Source organism: Calliopsis andreniformis, chromosome 9, assembly GCF_051401765.1.
Source record: "Calliopsis andreniformis isolate RMS-2024a chromosome 9, iyCalAndr_principal, whole genome shotgun sequence".
NCBI classification, from domain to species: Eukaryota; Metazoa; Arthropoda; class Insecta; order Hymenoptera; family Andrenidae; genus Calliopsis; species Calliopsis andreniformis.
In genome coordinates, this window is record NC_135070.1 from 2,687,717 (window position 1) to 2,707,691 (window position 19,975).

Genomic DNA, 19,975 nt, shown 5'->3' on the forward strand with positions numbered 1-19,975 from the left:
TTTAAATACTCTATTATTTAAAATCTCACATTCAACAGAGTGATTTCACATATATCAATCCAATATTTATTTACTTATTATTAATGACTTAATTTCCTTTTTCGTACAAGCATATAATAAATATGAACTAGAGTGAAACAAAATATAAAGGAAGAATTTTTGATTATTCATGGCTTCTAATAATGAACAAAAATTTCATTTTATAATGGTATTTATAGTATTAAAGTATTTATAGTATTAAACTCAATTAAATTAATTTACTGAGATGTTGTGAACTATTCAAAAATTATCCTTTTTCTTGGCTGAATGATCATCTTTTATTATTTCTCTAATTGTATAAAATTGTATTGACTAACTTCCAAGGTTGCTCGATTAATGTTAACAGTTATGGAAAACAATGCAAAATTTTAAACAATGTAAGTACTCAAAATATTTTTATTTCATGTCTTCAATACTAATTCCATTTTCAAAGAAAACACGGAGGGTCATTTTTTACTTTAAGAATATTAAAAATTGATGGGCAATAAAAATTAAGGGTATTAACAAAAGCTGTTCCACTGGATATAAAATTTAATAAATTTTTCCTGAAACAAAAAATTAAACTTCAGAGCCATTGCTTTACCTTAAAAATTGTTTTGATAGAAATTAACGAAACTTTTAAAATTGCAATTAACATCCGGCGAAACTTGTTTGAAACCATAATCTTCTAAGAAATGTAAAAACAAAAAAATTCCATCTTTGCATTTCTTTTACAACATCAATCGTAACTACACTTCATTTTGTCGTCCATTTGTACGATGTGGAAACGATGAAAGAGTCAAGTTTCAGAACAGAACATACCCATCTCTTATCCTTTTGTGTTCAACCACCATGAAAAGTGCACCGACAGCAATCGAGTTGTGAAAACAGCTCTCTGACTCGAGTTCCTCGTTAACTTCGTTTACACCGCCGCATTGTTCAAATTAAAAAGGTCGCACGTCAGCCAGCAATCGAAACGCTTCTCCCTTCTCTTTGCGCTCGATCATCAAGTTCGAGCATCGTATCGTTAGAATTGGGAATGTGAAAAACGCAACGGGGGACTGTACATGCGACTACGCTGTCAATCATCGGTCGCCTTTTTCCCTGTCAATTTCACCTCGACGAACCGCGACTGTTATCGAAACACAGCCACACTTTTTCTCCTCGTTTCCAGCGAATGGAATAGAAATTCACGGATGCGTCTCGTTAAAATTTCTCTTTGTCCAATAGAGGTCTCGCGGCGCGTAGGAGAAACAGTTTCCGAATCGCAGCTGTCGAAGCGTGAAAAACAAAGGCAATCTAGGAGCTTGACAGAACGAAACTCATTTTCCTCCAGGCGAAACTCTCTCTCTCGCAATCAGCCTCGAAATTTGCAGAATTTCACCTCGGTAATCCGTCACAGAAGAAGATCCTCATTAGCTATCGAGGCACCGAGCGAAGCGTCGTGTCACCAACGAGCTCGCCTGTGTTCCAAAAACGGATCTACTCTCGCGTCGCGACGCAGCAAAATCAGCCGGCTCACAGTTCAATTATTCGACCGGAAAATAGTCGTAGGCAAAGGGAAACTCGTGGTAGGTGTAATAATGGAAGAGAGCCCACGAGCGACCCTCCCCTTTCGATCTCCAAAGTTGCACGCGCTGCATCACGCTCTCTCGTCAAAGAAACCCGGAACCACAGCTGGGGATATTGCTTCACGTGGCTTTTATTGCTCGGGCGAACGGAATTTTCTAAAACTTTAGAAAACCCCGATTAATGTTCGGATTGAAGATGAAGGGCGCAGAATTGTGTCTGTACATAGAATTGTGTGCATTTCTTTTGTGATAGGAGCACGTGCAGAGTCTACACTATGTAACAAAACATTATTATACAGGGTGTCCCAGCATCGGTGGTACAACGAGGGAGGGGGTGATTTTATGTGAAAACGCAAATAGATAATAAAGAACAAAAGCTTTTCATTTGCGGTTTTGTCGTCGAGAAAATTAACTTTGAATATTTACTGAGTAAGCGTGCATTTAACTATGGCTTAGATGAATGAGTCTTGATACAAGTCATATGTCATTTGTAAATTACACCCATGTTATTAATATTAACATGATTTGCTGTGCTACTCGTCTCTGTTTTTGGATTTAGAGTGAATTTAAATAAAGCTAAGGCATGTAATTTTTTTAATAAACTTACTTTATTAATGCAAAAATTGTTGAAAGTGTTGCCCATTGTGCTGCATACGCAACTGTACTCTGTGAATTAGATTTGTATAAACGCATTCTAATGTATTCTGTATCTTTAGTTCTTCAAATGTTAAAGCCATCTTTGCTTTTAATTGAGGAAGATTTAAAATATTCTTCTCGTACACTTTTGTTTTAACATGACCCCACATCAAGACCTACCCATCTAACCCATAGTTCAGTGTACACATACTCGGTGAATATTCAAAATGGACTTTATCGACAATAAAGTGTCAAATGAAAAAATTTTATCTTTATTTTCAATTTGTTTTTTCATGCAGAATTATCCCCTCTCCAGTTGTACCACCGATGCTGGGACATCCTGTATAAAAAATTTGTTTCTAACTATATTATATACAGGGTGTCCCAGAATTCATGATACACGCGGAAAAGGGGTGACTACGTAAAAAAATAAGATGAAAATGTAGAGTCGCAATTTTTGATATCACGCTTTGTTTTCGAGAAAACTGACTTTGTATTTTGACCGAATACAAGTGTACCGAACTATAGTTTTTGGCATTTGAGGGGTAAACGGGGAAAGGGGAATGCTTCTAGCGTTGGGTAGGGACAGTCAGTGGTCAGACCAAGTGTTGCCCTTAGATCGTATACCCTTCGAGCACCCTAAGCAGAATTTCTGCACGCTTGCACTCGACCATAATTCAAATTCAATTTTCTCGAAAATGAATCACGATATCAGAAAAATTTATTGTATATTTTCAACTTATTTTTTCACGTAAAATCGCCTCCTTTCCGCTTGTACCATCAGTTCTGGAATACCCTGTGTGTAACATGTTTCTATACCTTGTTACTAAATGTGTCTATCTTACACATCGTAATATCTTCGTTATTTCTGCTGGTACGAAAAAATGTCTCAAAACAAATTCGTTAGGTTTAAAGTTAAATATATTATAATCTACGTTTTCTCTTTGTAGGTCATCGCCATTTTTTTTGTACATTAACATGTATTTTATATGATGCAACATTATAGTGTACATCAAGACGAATTCAATGAACTATGTCATTACGACCTTTAAATGATTTTGAAAGAAAAAGTCACGCTATAACATTAGAAAACATGGAGGCAGGAATTTTACATACTTGATTGACCGTGCAAGCAAGTTTCTCCGTGTCCAAAAATGTCCCGAAGACGATGAACGCCATTTTGAGCATTTGTAGTAGAATAAATTTAAAATAATTAATAAAATAATAAAATTTCTTACTTACATAAAAACAGAAGTGTAGAATTTTTGAGTCTTTTGAATCTGGCCTGATTTTTTTTCATTTAAGTTCATTTAAAGGTCATAGTGCCATAGTTCATAGGTGCATCATAAAAAATACATATTATGTGCAAAAAAATGACGATGACCTTCAAAACTCGAAAAAAAATAACCTTGAGAGAAAGAAGCATGGATCATAATATTTTTAGCTTTAAACCAAACAAATTTATCTTGACACATCTTTTCCTATCAGCAAAAATAACAAAGATATTAGAACGTGTAAGATAAACGAAACACTTCATATAACATAACACGCTAGATAATAAAATTATAAAATTGTTATTTTGTTATACAACACGAATGATGTTATAACCAACAAGTTACTTCGATAGGTTTTATAACATTTTTATGTACAGGATGTTCGACAACAAGTGTCAACAATTTTGAGAGGTGATTCTATTTGATAAAATAGGACAAAAATCAGGAATTACGAAATTGCGCTTGGAGCTGTATTTTAAAGTAATTAATTGTTGGGAAAACGTCTAAAATTCGTGTAAAATGTCTTCGACTTGAAACTTATTCTACTGGCGGCGTGCATTAGTTCAGGTACAACGATGTCAATAGAATAAGTTTCAAGTCAGACATACTTCAAGTATATTTTAGACGTTTCCTCAATAATTAACAACTCAAAAACGAAGCTTGAAATACAATTACATTCATCTTCATATTAGTCTCATTTTAGTATGTAGAATCGCCCTTTACAATTCCCAGCGCCTGATGTTGAACACGCTGTATAACATCGTATGTTATATGTATGTATAATGTAGACCCAGCTTAATACACATATCACACATCTATTTCAAAAGTGACAGAACTCAAAAAATGTGATTTTCGATTTACTAATACGAACCACTTTAGTAAATATATCACTTCTCATTATAAATATTTTGCTAACTAAAGTTCAAAATTCTAGAGTCTATTGAAAGAAGTGCTTTAATATAAATTACAAGTTATTTAAACAATGACAAGAAAATAACCTATTACAAATAACATATAACTATTTCTCAAAAGAATTATTGAGCCAAGATAATTTTCAGCAGATAAAACTAGTCTTTAGGTCAATATTATCCATTTAATAAATAATTTTCTTCTATGTTCATAAATAGTTTTTACCTTTCCTCGAAAGATATATTTTTTTCAGTTGTGGTACTTTTGAAATACTTGTGCGATATGTATGTTTCCTTTGTTTTCTCAATTACAGAGTTGTATGTACACGTAGGTGTCCAGTTAAAAGGAGGAAAATTTAAAGAGTGATTTTAGATATCACGATGAAAATTAGAAATAACGAAATTAAGGTTGAACGTAAGTTTCTTAATTATAAGCGTTTGAAAATAAGTAGAAACTGCCTGAAAGTCAGCAAATTGGATAGAGATGCATTGTAAGCGCGAAGCTCATTGCAGACGTCAGACCATAGAGAGCAGTGATTATTAAAACCATTGTTCAGATCGAAGCCCGTACAATCATTGCAATTGTATGAAGCAAACTTCATCATACATCAGTGATAATGTATAATAGCTACATCTTTTTTTAAACGCTTATAATTAACAAATCATGACTCAAACACAACTTCGTTATTCTTGATTTTCATTTTGTTTGAATGTCTTAGTTATCTAGAGTCACCCTTTTAATTTTCCCCCAATTTTTCTCTATAATTTTTAACAATTTAAAGAAATGATTCTATGTGCCAAAGTAAAAAGGAAACCCTTCAATTTTTAACAGTATACATAAAACCACGTGAAATGTGTCTGACGTCAAAACTTACGCTACTTCCGGCACCTATGAGTGACTATAGCCACCGTAACCAGTAGACTAAGATGCTGCAACACATGCATAAGTATACATACATATAATACAGTATGTTCAGTTTAAACGTATACAGTTGATTATTTCTTAAAATGTTAAGAATACACAAAAATGTTTCGTCCAAATTTTATTACTATCAAGAGAGTATATCAAGATGGTAATTATTTGATTTTGTTATATTTTTCAAGATTTTTGTGAAGATCGTTATTATGCAAAATCCTGTACTTTTTACTCCATATTCTTGTAGCTGGCATCGTACGCGTTTTTAAAAGAAAACCAACGCATGTATTTTATATAAGCGACGCCTAAGTTATTCACTTTTAAAGTCACCCAATGTATATCAAAGAAATATTACTGGGTCGGGCATCATGTGCTTGTATAAATATGTCAAATGAGAAAAATTTTAAGTAGATTTTCGGTCTTTCCACAATGTCGACCAGAATTTCATTCTTCTCTTTTTATAGATTCTGGTATTAATTATAACTATAAATTTCCAAGCAACACACGGTCAGTCACTTTTATTACCATTTGCTTCCTTGTGTAATGTTATTATGATTAAAATATCCGAATATATCTAATTTAATAATTGTACTTAATTTTATCTTTAATGTATCGATTAATAGTCCGATCTAAAAATATTCATATCTCGGAAGAATGATATTATCTGTACTTTAAATTTTCACTTCTTGAGATGTTTCTTACGGGCATTATTTTTAGAAATACTATTTACGAGAAACGCATTTGAAATGTTAAGTATGCAATCTTTTTAAGTCTAGCAAATCATAACATGAAATTGAAATATTTTAATAATCTATAATAACTATAATAATGATTACACTTTTAATTCTAATCAGTCCTATAGAACTAAATTTCTTAATTCATATAGATACCACTGCCACTGTCAAAGCAGTGTCGAAGTAGCATGTAATGTTCCTTGTGCCAGGCGTCGACAATGCGTAGACAGTGCGTGGACAAAGTATCAGTTAGTCTCTTAACCCTCGGAAGACGAATTTTTTTTTCATAATGGAATTTCTATTGCAAACTAGTTTTAGGAAAGAATTACATACATATATAGAAAACCCCCTTTTGAATAATATATAATTTACTTCTTCTTAGTTCTCTATACACCTGATAGATGAAATAAGTGGTTTTTTTTCTTGGTATGATTCTTCCAAATAAAATTATATTGTTCACATCTTGTCCTGTCAAAATGTAAAGTCAAAGCGACCCTGCATTTGTCGTACGAGGGTTAAAGGTAGGAATTGATGAACATTACATGCTACGATTGCTACGTGGACAATACTTCAACAATGGCAGCGAACGTGTTAATACAAATTGAATATCTAATCAAGCAATACCTTTTCCATGTGCCTTATTTCGAATGCGAAGGAAGCACACTCAATTTTTACTTCGCCTTCAAAGTAACCTGTACAAAGTAATCTTCAAGTCGCTCTGAATATTCTATCAGAGTGAAAATCTTCTCCCAAAAGAAAGGCCAATTTCGCCAGCCTTTTCAAGGAACAGAAACGAACCAACACAATTGTACAACAGTCGCGTAAATTAAATCCAAACGATGACAAAGAGAATTGGCCAAACTGGAATTACCACGGTGCTGGTATTATACTCGCGCCACTGCCCTGCTGCCACGAATCTTCCACCTAAAAATTACTAAAGCGTCAATACAAAGCCACCATTGAATCGAGACGTGCCTTTACTCCATTTACTATCTAATCATTCCCCCATCCCACATTGCCGTGTGAAATGTCGTATTCTTAAACTTCCTAATGAAATCTCATTCTAAATTTTGTTAACACTCAACGCACATCAAAAAATGTCTCCTTTCTTAATCCTTAACTACTCTTGCGGGGTTCTGTAAAACTCCAGGCATTATACTTTATGTATATCACACATGAATTACAAAAGTGATATCACTCAAAAAGGTATGTTTTTTAGGGAATGCAAAAAACTATTTAGGAGTTTGGAAAAAAATTATTTATTAAATACATAACACTGACACAAAGAGTTTTATTTAATGGAAGCTATCTTACGTGAATAATTAGTCCCAAAAAAAATTATGTGTTACATTAAATAATATTCTTGTTATTATCTAAATAATTTATAATTTACATCTCAAGAATTCCTTAAATAAATTCTATAATTTTGATTTTCAAATTATAAATTTTTTATGATGAAGAGAAGTGCATTTAAGAAACTGATTTATAGCTGTAATTAAAAAATCACGTTTCTAGAGTTATGTCAAAAAATATATTTTTTGATAGTTTTCTTATCTACTGACAGATAGCTCTTTTAGAATCCCAGTAATCCTTAATCAAGTCACATTGTTTCGTATGTCACTTTGCAACCAATGTCATCAATTATTATTCGTAAAGTGTATTGATAACAAAGTTCAGAAAAATATTTCACCAGAGTAGTTAAGGATTAAAGTGATTCAAAACAATTGGCAATCGGACAAAACTTCATGCATATCAAACTTCAAAAAACCGTTTCGTATGCACCAATCTAATAATCGCCAGCGAACACAATAGGCAGCAAGGGAATTGCGCCAGGAACGTGTTCGTCAGCGGTTCCTTTCCGACTGACTTGCACGTAACTGTTGTCATGGTACCGTTACAAGTTGAAAAGTTCACGCATATGGGACCTGTTTCACGCTCTACTCGCTCTATTGTTCTTTCCTCTCGCGCTGGAGGCTACAGTAGGATTAAAAGCAGTTGGCCGGGGCAGGTGAACAGCGGCGGTCAGATTTACACAGGGAAACAACAGAGTTTCGAGAGGGGCTGAGAGCGTGAGCAAAGGGGACAATGCGAGCCACGAGCCAGCGTTCTGACTGACAAAAGATTCGATTGTTTCCGGGCATTAGGCAAGGAGGAGAAACGAGGACGGTGGATGAAAGAAGAGAGACTAAGTCGCTTTCGTCGTCGGTATTTATTTTAGTTCATCGATTTCCCGGGTACAGGGTGTACGGAGAGGCACCTGTATGTATGCAAAGTAATAGCCCCAGGCTGACGGACTAGCGCCTCCGCCACTTGACGACTACACTCGATCGCAAAAGTGCACCCTCGCCGCCCCTCTCGCGACGGCTTTGACGTTAATGGTCGATCGATCGGTCGACAGATAGGTGCGTGGTTGTGGTGATGCAGGCAAAAATAATCTTCGGCTGTACGTGTGTATTAACGATAGGATCAAGTACGATACAAGTAGCGTCGAAACGCCATCGCTGTCTGGAGGAATTTCGAATTTTCCGGGTGAAAGCAGGGCCCTCTTAATACTAGAAAGTCAGAGTAGGTAACTCGTTCGCCATTTTTTGAAGCTACATTTTCAATGCCCATAAATGAACCGTTCATTTGCCAAATCGATTAATTCCACGAAACAAAAGTATTTATATTTCTTTTAAATGAGAAAGATTTTATTAGTCAAGTATTAGTCAAACGCTGTGACAGTAAAATTTGGAAAAATTCCAAGAGTGGAGTTGATCACTTTGGCCTGTGATCAGCTTGAATATTATATTCTATTGTTTTTTATTACCTTTCCCTGCATGTGGGCTTATGGTTGCATAGACACAAGATAAATGTTGTCGAGTATTGTGTGTTACATTATACTGTGATTTTGTTCACGAAGGAGTGTTAGATTCCTACACTCTGAGGACAGTTTACTTTTAGTATTAAAATTGAGAAAAGTAGGCAAAGGTAAATGAAGTGACTATTTTATGTAGAACTGAGTTATACAAAAGAGTTTGAGTCATGATAAGAAATACGCTACCGCAGTTTCGTAATTATCTAATGTTCTGAATATATGTGAACAAATCTGTGAATTTCTGTATATGTATATGTACACAGGGTATTTGACAACAGGTGTCAGAAATTTTAGAGTGACTGTACCTGTCAAAATAGGACGAAAATCAAGAATGACGAAACTGCGTATGAGGCTTCGTTCCAGAGTTATTAATTCTTGTGAAAACTTGTGAAATTCGTGTAAAATGTGTCTGACTTGGAACTCATTCTACTGTCAGCGTGCGTTAGTCAAGACTGAAACAGCAACGTCAATAGAATAAATGTTGAGTCAAACACATTCTATATGCATTTCAGCCATTTTCTCAACAATTCATAACTCGGAGACGAAGTCTGAAACGTAATTATATTTACCGTCATTTTTGTCTTATTTTAGCATATTAAATCACCCTTTAGAATTTCTGACACCTGTCGTTAAACACCCTGTATTAATTTCTTCAGTAAAATCACTTGCATTATTCCCACTTCGTTCTATTATTTAGTATGCATTTATAATATGACATACTAATAGGTATGATGTGTAACTCTTCAAAAGTGACATAAAGGTGGAATTGAAAGTTTCAGAAAGCAAAGATAGTGCAGTGCATAGCTGAATCTTGGACAAGCAATATACTATAATAACAATAAACTAAAGGTAGAGGAAAATAAAATAGAATTATAGATAATAATAGAACTTACAAAAATTTTTAGCAAGTGGTAAGTAAAGCGAATAAATGATTCTGTCACAATGTCTCAACTGATCGTTTTAAGTAGACAGAAACTTCAGTCCTACAATTCTTGGTCAACGAAACAGGGAAACTCAAAATTTTCAAATTAATTTATTTGTATTATTAATTTTTCGCAATTTAACGCTGAAATAAGTTTAAACATAACAAAATAACCCTTTTTCTCATTAAGATTTACTTGTCGCTTCTCTATATTGGATCCCGAAAGGTAGATTATATATGGTCTATTCCCTTTAAATCCAATGTAGAATAAAATTCCTTGCAGTCAGGAAGTCAAGTGAAATCCTCAAGATCCATCCCGACTATTTCCTTTTGGATAAGGATTAATTCGTCTTTGTTCCATTACCTGATAGCAGTGACTGTTGGGGATAGATACTCACCATATTATTTTTAATAATCATTTCCTGAGAAAGGAGCACAGCCCTTGTATTAATTAAGGCTTTTCGTAACAGAAGTTCTAATACACACAATAAAATATTTAAGGAACAACAGAAAAAAATTCATTACAGTTAACTTCTGTATACCTTGTAATATTTTTGTGTTCAGTGAAATTAATTGAAGTGATGAAACTATTGTCATAATACCTCGTAGGTATCTTTGGAGCAATTAATGACAGTAATGATAAAATTTCTCAATGGCAGGCAGTCATAGACTATTTAACATATAATTAAAATTGTATATATATACAATACATATTGTATGTATTATATTACTATATACTTATATTGTATATTATAATACATACATAACACAATGATGTATTTAAAAAAATACACTTTTGCATATTGTAATTCAATAATCAAGGATTGTAATGTTAAAACTAACCACACTATAACGTAATGACTGAGCTTGCTCTTTTTAATAGTATATATAGAAATTGTCATATTATGTTCTTGCTAAAGTGGAAGGCCAGTTGCGTTAACTCTCCCTGACCAATCATAAAATCCGCTACGCAACTTTCGACCTTTGAACCCCTCTCGTATGTAGATCTTTCTGGCAGGTTGTTTGTAAATAACGTTATCGATATTTTCCTCTGCACACGACCTGTCAGTAACCGTCATTTAGCAATTTCCCTTGCTTTCCACGCGGATTCTTCAATAAGCTACGACAGCTATGTATGTATTCGAGATTTTTTTAAGGATATTCCCATTTGAAGATCTGATTATCAACAACGTTGTTGAAATTGCTGTGAAAAACATTAGAACACATTGTATCTTGAAATCTTCTATTATAAATTTATTTATATTTGGAGAGTGTTCTGGAAATTTATTAGATTAGTAATGTTTTGTAATAATTAGAAATCTTAGAAATAATTGGAACCAACATATTCGATCACAAATGTAGCTTTCTGTATAAGAATTAAGATAAAGAATTGAGTTTGAAGAAAATTAGATTGATACATATAATTTAGATTGATAAATATGAATAAGGCAATGTACAAAATTTCAAAATATAGTAACTATAGTTTTCTCAACAAATTTTTTAGTTTTCCCTTGTAACTGGGACTCCAAAAAAATAACAATGTATTTTTAGTTATATACACTTTATCAGGTTTCGGAAATAGAATAACCTACATTTTCGCGATTTATTACGCACACGGATGTGGTAGATATACATACATACATGTGGTTACATGCAGTTAACTTTAGACCTAGTTCTGCTTATTTAAATACGAAATTTGGGAAACAATGTTAACAATTTGTTATTTAAACTAAAGAACAGTAGCATCTTGGCTAACATCATGAAAGCATTTCGTTTTCATGATATGCTTCAGTTTAAACTTTTTCTACTATCAGCTGAAACTAAAATTAAATTATATTTCCATGAAATTTAATTAGGAGACCACAAAAGAATTAATTATTTTTATTATTGAAAAATTACATTTATTATAATTAAAATTTCTTTGTGACCTATTATAGAATGTGATTTTCCGTGTCATTACATACATACTCTTTTCCACTTAATTTACTCAATGTTACGCTTATATCTAAGTATTAGAAACTTTTCTTTATAAATATCACAAACTTTCACAAAACATAAAAATAAATTTCTTGTTAGTACTATTTGAATAAATTGAATGATATTTTTGGAACAGAATTATTTGAATACTACTATTTTGGTATCATAGTACTAATGAAAATCTTTGTAGTAGGTAATATTTAACTATATCCTACTAGTAAAGATTTTAAAAATAACCCTGTATCCAAAAATGTCAAATAAATCACACATATTTTTCATCCACTTTGACTCAGGAAAATGATCATTTATCAATTTTTGATCGATTTATTAAAATCTGTATTACATTTTTCTAAAAGCTTTATCAAGGAACCATCTATTCAATTTATTTAGCAGTATTCACAGAGTACTCAGTTAAAATTTAATTAAAATTGCTTCAGTAATATAACAGAAAGTATATTAAGAATTTTAGCAATTTTCCGTATTGATAGAACTCAATCATGGGACGTTTTTTATCAACTTGTTTCCGTAGTCTAGAGATAATACTTCATTACTCACATAAAATAACTTTAATTTAACTATTTCACCAACTGTAATATACATATCACACTCCGGTGAGAGAACTCTAACACGATAAAATTTTTCAATTTTTATTTATTTACATGGAATATGGTAACTGAATGACAGGTGTATAAATTAGCTATTATTTTTAGTTTTAATATTCTACTTACTTTCTATATACATAATACCTATACATCTTCTATTTATACTGCAATTAAATTATTACACGCACACAAATTTTATTTTTACTCTCTTTAATTTTACGTTTTTCATTTATAATCATTTTCTGGCAGAGATTATACACAAGTATAATCTTTTGATCTCCAACAATTATTTTATAAATAATAAATTCATTTTCAACATAACATTATTTTGAACTTTAACATTTCCAATACTTCGTATATTTAACCATTTGTTATCGAAGCGAAATGCGAATAGGAACGCTAGTCGTAAGTGGTCAATTCAACGACGAGGAAATACATCCTACGTATTTCCGGTCAGCAGCGTCAACTCCACCATCAGAAGCAAGGCTGCTTTTTTCGTCTTTTTCTCGCGAAGAGAGTATTCCCGTCAAAAAAACGGGAAACGTTAACAAACACATCCCCTTGCGGGCTGGATTATTCCAAAACGAGTTTCCCATGCTCGTCGCTTTGTTTGGAAATAATTTAACGCTGGAAGGTGTTGACGCGTCGCGAATGGCATCCACATCACAAGCGGTCACACACATCCTCAATCGATTGATTCAACCTCTGGGGGAAAAATATATCCGCACTGGCGATAATCGAGCAATAAAGTTCGTTAAAAAGTTCGTTAAAAAGCTCGAACGATCTCGCCAGGGGTCCCCGTTTTAATTGGCTCGGGGAAAATTGATTTTTCATCCGGCAAATGGAAGCTCGATTTTTCGTTCGAAGTGTGCGGCGAATTGGCCGGAAACTGCGAGAGGTAAGCGTCTCGTGCCGCCTCAAAGTAGAAAATCTGAGCGTAAACGACGCCGTAAAAAGCACGCGCCGAAGCGAAATCCACTTTCCACCGTGAATAAATCATAGGATTATCAAAGCGGATCCCGTGCGGGCGCCCCTCAGGTCCTCCTCAGGGGTGACTTTCGTATCGCTCGAAAGAAAAAAGATCAAGTGTCTCAGGGAGGATCGAAAGCCAGTTTCTCCGCAGCTCTCGTAAACCTGAAGCTCGCTGGATTTCCAGTTGACGTTAGTGCTTAAAGAGACTGCTTAATCCTGAGGCGGGAGAAAAATCTTCCGATTTTCCTAAACAACAGGCCCTCTGTCGTCTATTGAAAGAATAAACGTTGGGATGTTGCTCGCAAATTTTCGTAATAAATATTTGGCCAGGGTAAATGGATTACTTCCCTCGCTTCGTTTCTGGGATTTCACGTAACGTGTTTATAGTTCTAATTGAAGTGAGGGTTTCGTCATCGTTCTGCTGGTTTCGAGTTTGTTTGGAAAATATGGGACAATGGAGATCATGATTTTTAACTGGTCACGGTGGAGCTTCGTGATGAATTTTTATTTTTCGAACTGTCAGTTACAGAAAGTTCGTCCGCTTTCTGTTTGTCGGAAAAATGATCTCTTCTGGATATGCATGTAGTATTCTGCTGGTAGATAGAATCACTTGTCAATGCCTATTAAAATCATGTGCTATGAAAATATTTCTTTCGTTTTGAAATTAAAACGCTGAAATATGACTTTAATACCTACAATCTTGGTTTCAATATAATTATTTAGAATTTTAATAAAAGAAGTAGCAAAAGAATTGAATCCCTCAATTGACAACGGTTATAGATACAAATTAATTCATAACTCTAAATAGTAATACACACATATCGTACATGTATTACAAAAGTAATACAAATCAAAAATGCATGTTTTTAAGGAGAAACAAAAACCTATTTATAAGTTATGTAGAAAATTATTTATTGAATACATAATATTGACATAAAGAGCAATTTTACTTAATAAAAGTTAGTTATCGCAGTGAATAATTAATCTAAAAAATAGTTATGTCACTTGCATTAAATGATTTTCTTGTTATCATTTAAATAATTTGTCAATTTGTGTGAATCCTATAATCTTGATCTTTAATTAAGCAACTTTTTATAATGAATAGAAGTGCATTTACTAAACTGATTTATAACTGTAATTCAAAAATCATGTTTTTTGAGTTGTGCCACTTTTGAAGTACATGTGCGATGTAACAGAACTAATTCAATGCTAATATGAAGAACTCCATTGTTTAAACTTCTCAACTAAAAACTTACTGTTTCTCAGGAAGAAAGAGGCGTCACCGTCGATAGGAGAATATTTTACGATAGGTAAATGTTTGAAATAAATAGAAACATATCTCTGATACACATTTTCAGCTTCCTCGAATACTTCAGTAAAAGATATACTCATACTAAAGTATACTAAAAAAAATAAGAATTTACTTATAATAAACAAATATAATACTTATGCTGTTATACGTGATAATTTTATTCTAAGATCACTTACTTACATTTTCAGTCTTCTATTTGCCTTTATCATTAAAAATTAATATGAAAAATTAAATAAAAACTGCTCTCCTCGAACAAAATTGCTCTCTAGTTCCACCAAATTAATTTAACTTCAGTAGCCTTTTTATTACAACATAAATTAGAATATCAAGCAACTATTTGTTGCTTTTTTTAAATCATATTTACTGGGCTTGGCAACTTTGAGTTATAACCAAATGAAAAAGTAAGTACCGCAGAGTAGCCTGAATTTATACTATGTTGGAATGTCAGTGAACAATGTTTCATACTTTTACTAAAGAGCGATCTCATACTCTTTGCCAATAACGCGTGTAGGTATGTTAACAATCATCTTATTTTTCAGAAACATTTCAATTTGAAACAACATTCTTCTGAATATGTAAATTGACTAACTGCCTCTCAAATTTTATACAATTGTTTTTTAAACATTGTTTTTTATTATCTTACTATAGCATTACTTTACTAAATCGGCATTTTTATATTCTTTTTCCTCGTTTTTTATTTTTTACAACTTGTATAATTAATTTAAAAATTTGAAAAAATTCCATAATATGTGTCGGAATAGCTGACGTGTCTCTGATTTTTTTCATAATTTTCCATCTAATAGTTTAAGAGAAATTGGGCAATAACGTAGAGATCTTGAGTTTCTTGTACAAGATTCGAGCACAGCGAGTAGGAAACACTACGCGTAGCTTGTGCCCTGTCACTGAACGACCGAGCGCTCGCTATTCGCGCTTTCTGATTGATCGATGTTTTTCGTTAATAACTCGTTAACAAAACTTCAGAGAACACTTTTGTAAAGGAAAAGGTTGTTTAGAATCACCCCAGGAATCTCCCCTTTTCGGCTCCGCCACCTTATGTGGGACACCTTGTATATACCTTTTACATCTAAATCTTCTTTTAATTTAACTGTGCGTCAAGGAGTTAACGCGTGGAAACGATCAATTTCATAATTTTTGCGAGCCAAAGAGATACCAACATTTCAGTAACCAAAATATGGATTGTCTTGAATACAAATTTTGATATAATATACCAAAATATGATATACATATAATATACCGAAAACGCGTTAAATCTTAAAACACATCGAATCTCTGATATTCACAGCTCTCGAACGTCTTTTTGCAGCTCTCTTGGCAACTGGCGGCTACGGTTCAAACATCCAGGTACCTGGAAGCGCTGAAAGTCCTGAACGGTACCACGGCCACGACACAGGTGACACCGGGCCTGGAGGAATGCGTGAAACGGCAGCTGGCAACTTCCGGTGCCCGAACCGGTTCCCAGGAGGTCGCGGAACAGGTGGTCAGCCAGCTAGAGAGAACGCTGTACGACTTTCCGTGTCTACGGGAATGCTCAGAGGTCAAGAACTATGCCATTGCCTGCTCCAGTTTGGCCTGGGCCTGCCTGGCGCGCGCGACACCTCTAGTCCTCGACGTGGCACAGTTTTTGGAGTTCAGAAGGGAAGTCCACGCGAGGCACCACGCATCCCCTAACCCTAATGGTACCAAGATCAAGACGGTCCTTTGGCCTGGGTTGAGGGAGGGCTGCCAAGGACCATATCTTCATCGAGCGGTTGTTCTGACGATTTAACTGAGTGTTTTGTTTCTGGGTGGAGGACGATGTTCCTCTGAATTATTATTGAAATTTGGGAGGATTTTAGTGAATAATTATAGCTTGACTGGTTCAGAAACATCTTTTGTTAGTAATTTGTCTAGTTATACGACAGCTTAAGGTCATGGTTACAGTGGATTCGATTTCGCGCGAGCTCCTACTACTTCACAGCTTTAAAACTATTAATACGTGTAAGTGTGTGGGAAGTGTTAACAAAAATAAAACAGTTTGATATAATAGATTGCCAAGGATGAAAATAATAGAAAAAGTTATCCAATAGTGTTTTGGTTATGTACTATTTTATGTCGTGTGAAATACTACTGCAGGGCACGTATAAAATAACAGTTAAAGGTAGGTTCTCTACGGGTGAAAATGTATAGAAAAAGAGTTCATACAGATATGTACTCGTAATCGAAAGTTTTTTAATTAAACACTATTTTGTATTTCGCAATCGTTCGTTAGGACATATCCCCTTTCAGGGTATTGCAGTGAAATAAATAAAATAGTGTATAACTGAAAAACTATCCGTTTCCAGGCACATGTACATGAAATGCTTTTTATTGTTTCCGTGTCTAGAACCTGCCCTCAAAATATTTTTATACTTTTGTTATTTTGTATGTATCCTGAGATAGTATTACAGAATGTAATACATCAGGTGTCAGAAATTTTAAAAGGTGATTTTACATGTTAATATAGGACGAAAATAAAGAATGACGAAATTGCATTTAATATGCAATAAAACTCGCGCCTTTGTAGAATGCAGTGCAGTAGAATGAGTTCTGAGACGCCCATTTGACGCATATTCTCCTGGTGTCATATATTAATCAGAGCAAGTGCAGCAAAGTTAATAGAATGAGTTCTGAATTGCACATTTTAGGCATTTTTTCAATAATTAATAACTCGAAAATGAAGCCTAAAACACAATTTCATCCATCTTCAATTTCGTCTTATTTTAACTTGTAGACTTACTTCTAGGCATGATTTCTGACACTAGTCATCGAACACCCAGTATATTACATGATACAAAATAACATATAATTAAAAAACTAAGTATTATCAGGTATATTCACATACATGTATACGAACTTATTTCCTCATTGTGAAGTACTTTGTAAGTACATTGTAGACCAAACCGCGTCCACTGGAATTACAGCCGAAGACAATGCAAGAAAACCATCCACTTGTTCGTTTATGTTATAATTCAGAGTACTTGACACTAGATGGAGGATAATTGAAGAAATGATACTGGATATCAAAATAAGATGCAAACCGAGGATAACGAAATTGTACTTAAATTTTTATTAATTATAATTTTTTAAAGAAAGTAGTGACTATCATCGTTACTTATGTACGCGAACACTCGCTTCACACAACCTGGCGACACTGTTTCCCATGGTCTGACTCCTACCACGAGGTTCGCCTTAACAATGGTGCCATTCAGTTTGTCGTTATAGGCGTATTTTACCAATTTTTAAATGTTTGAAATGTAGGCTCAATCGCAATTTCGTTATTCTTAATTTTCATTTTGTTTCGACATCCAGAATCACCTCTTAAATTTTCCCTCATCTGTAGCCGAACATCCTAGATATTTAACTTTTAAAAAACTGATGCTGTATAATGATAATTAAAACCATTATACATATATGGGTATGAAGGATGAATTATGTACAAAATATACTAATATTACAAAATAACTAAATATATGCATACACGAAGAAGTAAATATATGAATATACATACATATGTATTCATGTGAACATAGGTATAATATACACGTATATTAAACTTGGAAAACTTGTTTAGGATAATATTTTATAATTCTATTAAAATATTTATAAAATATTTGTTGAAAATAGATTTGGTGGTATTTTTTCCTGCACTGATATACTTTCACATAAAAGTCTCACATATGCATAATACAGCCGGGTATCATTATGATTAACTGCACATACAGAGTGTTCGACAGCAGATAACAGAAATTTTCAGACGTGATTCTACATATCAAAATAAAACGAAAATTGAGAATGAGAAAATTTCATTCAGGACTTCGTTTCTGAATTATTAATTCTGAAAAATGCACCTAAAATTCGCGAGATTGTGTCTGATGCTGGACTTATTCTACTGGCGGCATACATTAGCCAAGTCAGCCATAGCGACACCAGTAAAATGGATTCTCAATTTAAACACATTTCACATGAATTTTAGCCATTTTCTTACCAACTAATAACTTGCAAATGAAAAATCTCTAACGCAGTTTCGACATTCTTAACGTTCCTCTTCTTTCGGCATATAAAACCACTTCTTAACATTTCTGGCACCTGTTACTGAACATTCTAAAAACAGACAAAAAAAGGAAGAAATAGTAAGATACTATATGCCCTAAAGTATATGTTTATGCACGTGGAATGGATATCCAAGAATCTATCCGGAAGAGAAATGATTTGCATTATGAAAGCATTCTTAGAAACTGCAACGTATGTAGGTAATTACTATTCCTGTGTAAAACAATACAGGGAAAATAACAAAACTTCCTTATGCAAAGAATGTCAGTACATGGCATTCTAATTTTAACCTATTCACAGTCGGTGATTTCAACGCGATAGTCTTAGTAGGATGTCGCATACAATTTCCAAAAATCTATAGCTAAAAACATTAAAATGACGTAGAACTACATTGGCAACAACTAACGTGTTATAAGATAGGCCAACTAGAAAACTCGTTAAAGAGATTTTTAACACATACATATGGTCAGTCAAAAAAATCCTGTATAGAGTAATAAAATTTATTTAGCATTATATTTTCAATAGGAATGTTAACAAATAAATCATTTTTTGTTATTATTATGCCTATATTCAAAAACATTATTAATTTCGTTATTATATTCTTTTATTATTAGTCCAAAACAAAAATGTTACGTTCATTGTGTGAACAATTAAAATAGCGGAAGAAGGAAGAAGTAAGATGAGAAGTAAAATGAGGTGAAAAGTCTCCGTATACCTATATAAATTTATTAACTATAATGTTTTAAGATAATAGTCAGTCGCTCCCAACTCATTCTTTACATCGCCACGACTAATTTTTTCGTTATACTTGATTGAATATTGTTCCACTCAAATAATATTTTAAATTTCAAATCTTATTTATTTCCAGCGATGTTATTTTTCCAATTTTCTTTTGAGTTTACTCCATTGATGTCCTTTTTCTTTTCTTCTGTCTCTGTTGGATGACTCCAGACCGTATTCGGTCTATATGGCCACAGAAATCCATTAATGTTTAATTGGATTGTGATCGCTAAAAAATAATAAACGACTCTTCAAGATTTAATTTCATTATACTACGTCAGAATTTGGGACGCCAAATTTTCACTCAAAATGTGAAGATAAATATTTCTCTCCATAATGTCAATAAATATTAAATGTCCCACTCCCGCTGCACTCATGCACCTCCAAATAATCATGCAGCCGCCTCC

General features: G+C 33.5%; 1 protein-coding gene across 1 annotated transcript in view; it reads left to right on the forward strand.

The window, feature by feature from the left end:
• The window catches only part of LOC143183101 (uncharacterized), a 40,133-nt gene extending 20,667 nt beyond the window's left edge, over positions 1-19,466 (forward strand). The window contains exon 5 of the mRNA XM_076384526.1: positions 16,024-19,466. Coding sequence (XP_076240641.1) covers positions 16,024-16,485 — 462 coding nt within the window. The 3' untranslated portion in view covers positions 16,486-19,466. The remainder of the gene's footprint in view (positions 1-16,023) is intronic.
• Positions 19,467-19,975: the final 509 nt, after the last annotated feature.